General features: G+C 62.8%; 1 protein-coding gene across 2 annotated transcripts; it reads left to right on the plus strand.

The window, feature by feature from the left end:
• The first annotated feature begins 1,411 nt into the window (after positions 1–1,411).
• Cdc42ep1 (CDC42 effector protein 1) lies at positions 1,412–8,794 on the plus strand. 2 transcript variants are annotated; one of them, XM_076855138.2, is made up of 4 exons: positions 1,412–1,530; positions 5,418–6,125; positions 7,566–7,936; positions 8,250–8,794. In XM_076855138.2, exons 2-4 carry the CDS (start codon positions 5,663–5,665, stop codon positions 8,496–8,498), a joined length of 1,083 nt encoding a protein of 360 aa, XP_076711253.2. In that variant the 5' UTR covers positions 1,412–1,530; positions 5,418–5,662; the 3' UTR covers positions 8,499–8,794. The 2 variants fall into 2 exon arrangements, with proteins under 2 accessions (XP_076711253.2, XP_076711252.2); XM_076855137.2 differs by having other exon boundaries at positions 7,566–8,370.
• Positions 8,795–9,221: the final 427 nt, after the last annotated feature.

The following is a 9,221-nucleotide window of genomic DNA, read 5'->3' on the forward strand; positions in this document are numbered from 1 at the left end:
CGTCCTGCTCCTGACGACTCGTGGCCCACAGGTGACACGGAGCCCTGGCCAGTTCTCTCCTAGGCCTTGACGGTGCCACCATCGCCCTGATCCCTGTTTCTCAGGGGCAGCCGCCTTCCTCCTCACTGCCCATCCTCAGCGCCTCTGAGACTTGGTGCTCCCAGTCCTCCAGGGGACAACACGCCCCTGGGCCTGCCCCAAAGAAAGATGTCCTGGGCCTTGGTCCTGCGGCAACGCCAGGCACCTCGTCTCCATCCGTCTAGCTGCAGAGATAACCCCGACCTTGACGGCCAGAAAGAGGGCTCAGAGCCAGGGGAGGGGGCGCAACCAGCTGGGGACAGTAAAGGCCTTGTCTCCCCCACCTGGAGTCATGGAAGCTCCCAGCCCAGCCCCTCCTGCCTGCCCCACGGGCCCCAGGGCGCCAGGGCTTTGCTTGTGGTGACTAGCTGTGCACGGCCAGAGCCCTTCCTCTGCCTTCGGCTCCTTCAAGACTTAACTTCTCCCCTGGGAACCTCGCTGAGCCCCCACCTGCTGCAGGCCGTTGGGGACCTCTCTGATCCAGGACTCCCTGCCTACCCTTAGGGAGCTCACAGACAGAGGGGGAAGGTAGGGGGCATACAGTGAGGCAGGGGTCAGAGATCTACCTCCCCTTCTTGGGGTGAGAGCACTGGGTCCCGGGCACAGCTGCTTCCTGCCCCCGTGGGGGAGACTCAGTTGTGACCTCATTTGCCTGCTCAGTAAATGTCCTAGGCGCGCAGAGCAGGGAACATAAAAACACCTGCCACCAGCTTTGGCTTTGATGATGGCGATTTACAGAGGTGGAAACTGGAAGGGTAGGGGGTTGGCCAGGTAGAAAGGGCCTGTCTGGCACCAGGTCCCCCCTGCTTGACCACCACACTCCACCTCTACAAGGGGCCTGCCAGGGGCTCGTGCCCGGTGTGGACGTGCCTGTCTTGCTGGCACCCGCATGGCCTGTATGGGGTGGAACGGAATGGCACTTTGGGACAAAGAGAGTGGACATCCCCAGTCAAGGTCTAAGGAGGTCTCCTTGGCACTGGAGACCCCGGATTCTAGCTCCCATCTCCCCAAAGTAAGGCAGGGAGTGGCTGGGGAGTCCAGAGCCCAGGGCGTTTTCAGGCCCGGATGCCCCAGGCCTCGCCGGGAGCCTGTGAGGAAGGGTGGGCAGAGGAGAGCCCAGTGGATTGCCCTGGACAGCGCCCCTCCCTCCGGGCAAACCACACATTCCCAGGCTCGCCCTGCCCTGCCCCGGGGCGGCGGGCAGGGGCCTGGCCAGGCTCTGGCGGCCGCGGCAGCGTGGACAGTGCCCGGGAGGGGGCGCGGCGCGGCGGGGCGGGCGCAGCGGGCGGGCGGAGGCGCTCACACCCCGCCCCCGCCCCCGGATCCAGCCGCGGAGCCCGCGGCCAGGGCGGCGCAGACCGGCCCAGCGACTCTCGGGGCTGCGCGCCGGGACGCGCCGCTGCGGTCGCGGAGCCGCCCTGGGACCCTCGCCCCGGGGCTCGCCGAGAGGAGGTAGGAGCCGCTGGCCCGCGGGGCCTCGAAGACCCGCCTGGGTCCGCGACGACCTCGGGACCCCCCACCCTTCTAGGCGCTCGGGGAGGGCGGGGACCGAGCCCGGCCGCGGAAGGCGCGTCCCGTGCCAATGGCAATGCCAAGGCCCTGGTGCTGCTGCGGTGCGGCCGGGACGCTTCGAGTTTTCGGGTGCTTTTGCCCTGTTCCCGGCGGGCGAAGGGGGACAGAGAATGGGAGAGGCGAGAGGCAAAAGGCGCTGCCAGGAGAGGGGCGCGCGGAGGGCCATCTGCGCGCCTCCCGCGCCGGGAGAGGAAGGGGGCGAAACGTGGGGCGTCGGGCCCCTGGGCGCAGGCCAGCGCCGAGAGCGGGAAGTTGGTGGGGTCCGGGCAGACGGACCGGGCACCCTGCCCCCTCCCCAGCCGCCGCATTCCAAGCTGGAGCAGCGGATGAGGTCATCCCGTCCGGTTCCCCTCCGGCCAAGGCGACCCTGCTCTTCTCCCCTCCCTGTCCCCCAGGGGGAAGGTTTTATGGTGAGTCCTTCCCGGATTTCCCATTCCGCCTGCCTCCTGATTGTTGTTGCCCGACTCCAGCCATTCAAGTCCCGCGAAGTTTGAAGCCCATTTTCTGGACTAGGAAACTGAGGCTCAGGGAGGCGCCGAGGCTGGCGGGAAATCACCATCCCGCGCGGTTTCACTCGCGGCCGGGGCTGATTGGGCTCTGTCTTGGGATGGTGGGACCAGAAAAGCGTTTCTCCTTCCCCCTTGGTGGTTCCTCCCTAAGGACCCAGGGTGTTCCCTTCCACCCCCACAGCTGACCACCGGCAGTTGGCTGTCCCTTTCTAGTCTCCGTTTCCCTGTCTTCCACCTCTAAGCTCCTGAACTTTGGGGGGCAGGAGATGCCAGCCCCTCACCCTCCTCAGGCGCGAGAGCCTGTTTCCGGGAGCCCCCATTCAAGCCCGGGACATTCAGGCCAGTCTGGCAGTGTTACCCAGTGCGAGGACGCCCTTGGAGAGAGGGCTCCTGCAGGGAGCAGTGGCCTTCAGGATGAGACGTGGCGCTGCCTCAGGGAGTGGGGGTAGGGACAGGGTGCAGCCTGTTGGTGACCCCCAGAATGCTGCTGCCCCTGCCCATTGCCCTCCCTGGCCTCCTCTGGACCTCTTGTGGCCTGTCCTAGTGTGTGGTCCCTGTCCCCCAGCCCCCAAACTTGTCCTGGTGCTCCTTACTATGTAGTGAGCCCTGACCACTGCCCAGGCCCCCAGTGAAGTCTGCAGGGTAAATATGAGGCCTCTGGGTACACTGAGGCTGCATGGTGACCACTCGGACCCAGGTCACAGGCACTGAATCTGCAGAGCTGAGTCTCCTACCCCCTCACACTTGCCCTCTCTGTGCTGGGCAGCCTGGCAAGCCACCGCTCCCCAGCAGTCTTCACCCCAACCTTGGCCATTTCCTGTGGTCAGGAGACTCCTAGCCAGGCCCAGACACACTAGTTTTTCGCTCTGTGACCTGAGGTAAGTCATTCTCCTTTCTGAGCCTCATTTTTTTTCATCTGCATAATGGGTATGTGGTATTCCTGGGTGGCCGATAGGAGGGTCTTCCACCAGGATTCCCAGTGTCCTGCTTACTCCAGTACCTGGTGAGGCACACCTGAGGCCCAGCAACGCCTGTGATCAGCATCAAGTGCCAAGTGACTGCCACCAAGTGTCCCTAGGATGAAAGATGTTAGCCTTAAGCTGTGGGATTTGAACCCAGGGCCACTCTGCTTCTGGAGTGGCCTTTCCACATCTCCCCCCTCCTTTTGGGAGGACCCCGCTTGGGAAGGTCAGTCCCCTGTGCAGCGCCCTGCCTACCCTCAGAGCAGGGCAGGGTCTCTCTGCAGCAGGCAGGGTTAAAGGTAGGAGCACTATTTGGAGATGTCCCAAGGCATTCAGGAAGGGGGACCCTGGCAAGATTGGGAAGGAAGCTGGTCTCCCAGTCAGACTGACCGTGGGGTTGAGTGGGGGCAGGAGCCCCTTTTGCTGGGAGAACAGGGGCTGCCCCAGAAGCTGGGAGTCGGGGTGGGCGTGAGGTGGGTGTGGCCACAGGGCTGACACTTGCGACTCCGCCACATGACATGTCCCAGGGTGGCGTCACCCCCACCAGCTAGTTCCTTACCCCCAAAGACTTCTTCTCTGGAGCAGGGAACCTGGCCCCTACCTCGTACCTGCCACGTGACTTTGGACGGGTCTTTCCCCTGGGGACCCGCCCTCCCTGTAGCGCAGGCCACGCCCCCAGGCTGGCGGGCGGGGCTGGCGGAGGGCCGGATGACGTCATGGGCTGGTGGGCCAACTGCAGGGCGCTTCAGAACTTCAGCAAACATTCCGCGAGGACTTCTCGGTGCCGGGGGTGCCAGGGCCAGGGATGATTCAGAAGTCCCCCCCCAGGGGGAGGAGCCAGGGCTGGGGGAGGGTCAGATGGTGGGAAGGGAATAGAATGTAGTCGGAAAACAAAGCCAGCTTTGTCCCGTGCCCTCTTTGTCTTTTATCTTGTTATTTAACCTATTTTGAATTTCAAATATCATTAGAAGGCGCTGTTGAGGCTTTCACTCTCAGAGGTGGCACCAAATGGTAGGGGGCGGGCACTTGAGCCTCGGTCCAGGTGTTCTCGCCAAAGATGGTTATCACCTTTATCAGCCGAGGTCCTAGGTCTGTGGAGGTGAGCGACTTGCCCAAGGTCACACTGTGAGGACACTGAGTCCCAGCCTCCCTCTGGGGCGGGGGTGGCCCTGGGGCTTGGAGGTCATCGCTGGGATCTGTGATCAGGCTGGTCTTGATTTGGCCCTTGCCACGTGCAGAGCCCAGGCTGGGAGGGGGGAAGAGGGCGGCAGGAGAATCCAGGCAGGTGCCCGCCCTCCCCGGAAGTGGGTCGGTGGAAACCAGACTGGCAGGCCCCCTGGGACCAGCCCGGGGCTTAGGTGAGTCAGAGCCCTGGGTTCAAGCCCCGACTGGCTCTCTGGATGCGACCTGGAGCGGGAAAGACAGATGTCACACCAGGATCCTGGCGTCTTCCAGCCGGACTTTGGGGCCTCTTCAAAGGATGCTTAGAGAAGGGGAGCTGGGGAGGGTGGCGTGGGGACCAGGAAGGGGGGAAGGAATAGCTTTGGGCACCTGCTGAGGGGCACCGAAATTTGTTCCGTGACTCCGAGGCTCCTACATCCGTTTGACGGACTGTCCCATCAAGCCCTTTGCTGGGTCCTGCTCCGAGCCTTCAGGAGGCAGCCGGGGAAAGCCACTCTGACCACGAACCCCTTGTGCAGGAAGCACAGTGAAGGCACAAGTCCCCAGGGACCTCTGGGCGGCTGTTTACACAGCTCACAGCCTGCGAGGGGCCAGGGCCTCCTCCCCCGGCTTCTGGGGGTGGAAGAGATTTTAGCCCCAAGGAGGTGTCTTGCGCCAGGGCTGGGACATGGGCCCCGCGCACCATTCCCTGCAGTGTAGACGGTTCAAGGCCCCTGCCTCAGTTTCCCCCTTTGAATGCCGTGCCTCGCTGGGCACTGTGGTGTGGGTTAAGTGACTGAGGCAGGGCAGGCGCTGGCACCTCCGGCCCTGGGCAGCAGCCCCTGTGCCAGTGCACCGGGCAGCCTGTAGCTTGGTGGGATTGGACCCCGAGCAAGCGCCAGCACCCACGTCAGGGCAGCATTTCGGACTCCTCTGCCCGTCTGGGATTCCTCTGCGTGGACCCCCACGGCGTGTCCCTCCTTTGGGCTCAGCCTTGGGTCGGTGACCTCCATCCGTGTGGTGGGGAGTTGTCATTTGTTTTCTGGGCCGTGGTTTGGACCCAGGATTTCCTCCTCTGCACCAGGCCTGCCGTCACATTGTCACATCGCCTTACTGTCCTCTGTCCTCCTTCCAGGTCTCCACCCCTGAACAGGAGAGGGACCGCCCACCTTTGAAGCCAGCTCTGTGCCTTCTTTGCTCCTGGACCGCACGGGACCGTCTGCAGCTGCTCCCCCAGGGCTTGGGAGAGCGTGGACTCCCAGGGCCAAGGGCCACCCCCTGCCATCGAGAGGGCGGCTGAGAAGGGGGCCCGGAGCCCAGCCCACCGGCCTCCCCAGCCCCCCGTGGGCATGGACCAGCAGCCCTGAGCTGTCAGAGCCCATGCCTGGCCCCCAGGGGGGCGGAGGAGCCCCCACCATGAGCCTGGGCAAGCTCTCGCCCGTGAGCTGGGTGTCCAGCTCCCAGGGAAAGAGGCGGCTCACTGCAGACATGATCAGCCCCCCGCTCGGGGACTTCCGCCACACCATGCACGTGGGCCGCGGCGGGGACGTCTTCGGTGACACCTCCTTCCTCAGCAACCATGGTGGCAGCTCGGGGGGCACCCACCGCTCACCGCGCAGCTTCCTAGCCAGAAAGCTCCAACAGGTGCGGAGGGTTGGGGTACCACCCCGAAGGATGGCATCCCCTCCGGCGCCCTCGCCGGCTCCCCCTGCCATCTCCCCCATCATCAAGAATGCCATCTCCCTGCCCCAGCTCAACCAGGCCACCTACGACAGCCTGGGGGTAGGCAAGCTCAGCTTCGATGGCAGCCCCACGGGCTCCGCAGATGGCCGCTCCAGTTACGGTGAGATCCTGGGTAACTGCCCCTTCTCTCTCTCTCTCTCTCTCTCTCTCTCTCTCTCTCTCTGGCACCAGGGATTGAACCCAGGGGAGCTTATCCACTGAGCTGCATCTCTAGCCCTTTTAATTTTTTTAATTTTGAGACAGGGTCTCATTAAGTTGCTTAGTGCCTCACTATGTTGCTGAGGCTGGCCTTGAACTTGAGATCCTCCTTCCTCAGCCTCCTAAGTCACTGGGATTACAGGGTGCACCACCATTCCTGGCTCTATCTGCCCTTTTCTAATGCAGAGGCCCAGAAGGTTGTTGGCTCTAACCAAGACTTCCAAGTGAGCCCTTTTCCCAGGGTGGGGAGGACTAAGGTGGTGGGAACCGACTTGCCACTTCCCCCCCAACACACACTCACACACTGGTCCAGAGGGAGAAGCACTTTCAGTTCCAACTGCCCCTTGCTTGCTGTGTGACTCTTGACAAGCCCTTCTCCCTCTCTGGGCCCTGGTTGGGCCTACCTACCCTTTCTTTCCCCTTTCAACTAAAGCAGCCCCCTACTGTCAAAATGGTGTCGTGGAGAGGCTGAGAACCTGTTTCTGCCTGATTCCGAGGAAGTCCACCTACCTAAGTTCAAGGACTTGAACAAGTCCTTGCCCATCTACTGAGTCCCTTGGCAGCGTGGCTGGGATTCAGTGAAATCATCCATGTGCCGGGTGAAATGAGAGCTGGCACATAGTAGATGCTCAGGACACTTGAGCCGTTAATGTTACTTAAACCAAAATTCCTGTAACTTGATGAATTTGCAAAACTGCTCTCACGGAAGTGCCACGCTGCAAGACCCGCTCACCTGGGAAGTGTGGGCCCCTGCTGCCACCTGGTGGCCATGCCTTGCCCGTGGCTTTGCCTGTTGGTGGCGGTGCTGCTCCGAACCCCACCCAGGACTGGTCCACACAAACTCTCATGCTCAAGTGCTGGAGGCAGGGGCTCCACCAGATGACCTTTGAAGGTCACGTGCCGGTCCTTAAAGCCTGTGAGGTCCATGCAGTCACCCGCTGGCTGCTGGGTCCATCCTGTGTCCACAAACCAGCCTCCTGGTGTGGATTCACCTGCTGCCGTTTGCCAGTGTCATAGCAGGGTACCTGGGGACCGCGGCTAAGTTCACATTGGGCCGAAGAGTCAGGAGATCAGAGCGCCACCCTTCTGCTGTGGCCTTGGGCAAAACCTTTCTTTCCCCAAATAGCCTGTTTTCTTCCGCGTACTGGGAACAGGGAGCAAGGCAATCCTCAGTTCCCAGGATGGCACGAGATCAGGGCTCCCCCATATCGGGAAGAGGGGTGAAACAGGACAGAGTGGGGAGTGACTTACTAGAGGCCACACAGCCAGCCAGGGCTCGTCTCCTGGCCCTCCCTCCCCACGTCCTGCTCCCAGCTCTGACCTGCTTCCATTTCTCCTCTAGGCCTGGACTCGGGATTCTGCACCATCTCCCGTCTGCCCCGCCTGGAAAAGCCCAGCAACCCAGACCGAGACCCAGACAGCTCCTTCCCCCCTGAGCCTGAGCTTCGGCCTGAGCTTCGCCGCTCTGACTCCCTCTTGTCCTTCCGCCTTGACCTTGACCTTGGGCCCTCTCTCCTCAGTGAGCTTCTAGGGGTCATGAGCCTCTCTGATTCCCCTGCAGCTGAGACCCCAGGTGCTGCCACAAAGCCCCCAGGACCTGCCACAAACCCCCCAGGAGCTGCCACAAACCCTCCAGGAGCTGCCACAAACCCTCCAGGTGCTGCCACAAAGCCCCCAGAACCTGCCACAAGCCCCCCAGCACCTAACCCCACTGTAAGTCCTCTGTCTCATGGACATTTCCCCAATGGGGTAACTGCTAAGCTGGGCCCAGTGGCTGAAGTGAGGGCCAACCCACTGGGAGAGGGTCCCCGGGGACCTGCCGACATGGCCCTGGGCAGGCGTTGGGGAGCGGGCTGGGGGGGCAGCCGCCACTACACCGAAATGGATGCCCGGCGGGAGCTGGTGGAGGTGCTGCCGCAGGCCCGGGGCTCCTGGGAGAGCCTGGAGGAGGAGGGGAAGGCTCCCCCGGCGGGCATCAGGGCCCCCGTGCCCAGCACAGTACAGGCCCACACCTTTGCTTTTGCAGATGCTGAGGAGGATGACGAGGTCAAGGTGTGAGTGCAGGGTGAGGGCTTGGGGACCTCATGGAGAGCCAGGGGCAGACCAGCCCCTGGCCTACCAGAGTTGGCTCCTGCCAGACAAGATGGGGGAACCCACGTCCCCCCAGACCCCTGCAGGTCTCTGCAGGGCAGACATGGGAGAGAGGACAGGAGACCCACTTTGTCGTGGGACCTGGGTCACCAGCGGCCATGCTGAGCTGATAGGCCTTCCTTAGGCCCCTCCCCAGCCACGCCCACCAGCTGGGGCCCTCCTCAAGATGTGTGGCCTTGTGCCAGATGAATGCCATGGGGACTGGGGGGGTCCCACACAGGGCCATGTCTCCTCTCCCAGTGGCACATCTGCCCCCAGAGGGTCCCTGCTGTATTCCCCAAAAGCCCATCCCAGGCCACCCCCCAGCCCTCCCACTTGTCCCAGAGAAAGGTCCTTTGCAACCTCTTGGGAAGCACCCCGCCTTCCTGTGGACCCCAGATCTGCCTTTGGGGGCCTGATTATAAAGGCTTTTTGATAAAAGATGTCCTGCAAGTAGCTTGGGGACCAGCATTAGGTCCCCTGCAGAGACGCCCTCCCCTCCTGGGAATTTGGAAAGCCAAGGTCACCCCTGGGGAGGGCCCGTGGGGCGGTGAGTCACGGGCAGGAATGCCCTGAGATAAGGGCCCAGGTGGGAGCCTTATCTGCAGTTTCTGGAACTGCCCCTGCCCCAGGTGCCTGGAACCAGGTCTGCCCCACAGTCCCACAGGGCAGCGTGGCATTTGCTCTGGCGATAAGCGGGGAGGGAGGCAGCGTCCAGTGCTCGCGTCTGGGAGCAGTCCCAGGTCCCCTCCCGCCCCCACTCGCAGTGCGGGGCCCTCGATCCCCACCCGGAGACGCAGGAGTATTAAAACCCGGGAGTGCCCCCAACAGGCTCCAGGAGGTGGATTCTTGTTGTTTATTTGTTTGC

Source organism: Callospermophilus lateralis, chromosome 4, assembly GCF_048772815.1.
Source record: "Callospermophilus lateralis isolate mCalLat2 chromosome 4, mCalLat2.hap1, whole genome shotgun sequence".
In the NCBI taxonomy this organism is placed as follows: Eukaryota; Metazoa; Chordata; class Mammalia; order Rodentia; family Sciuridae; genus Callospermophilus; species Callospermophilus lateralis.

What these genes read in the sequence shown, in the direction of transcription:
- Cdc42ep1 (XM_076855137.2), top strand. Translation starts at nt 5,663, where the DNA reads ATGCCTGGCCCCCAGGGGGGCGGAGGAGCCCCCACCATGAGCCTGGGC. An exon ending in AGATGGCCGCTCCAGTTACG is followed by an intron (nt 6,126 to 7,565) that starts GTGAGATCCTGG and finishes TTTCTCCTCTAG; the next exon opens with GCCTGGACTCGGGATTCTGC.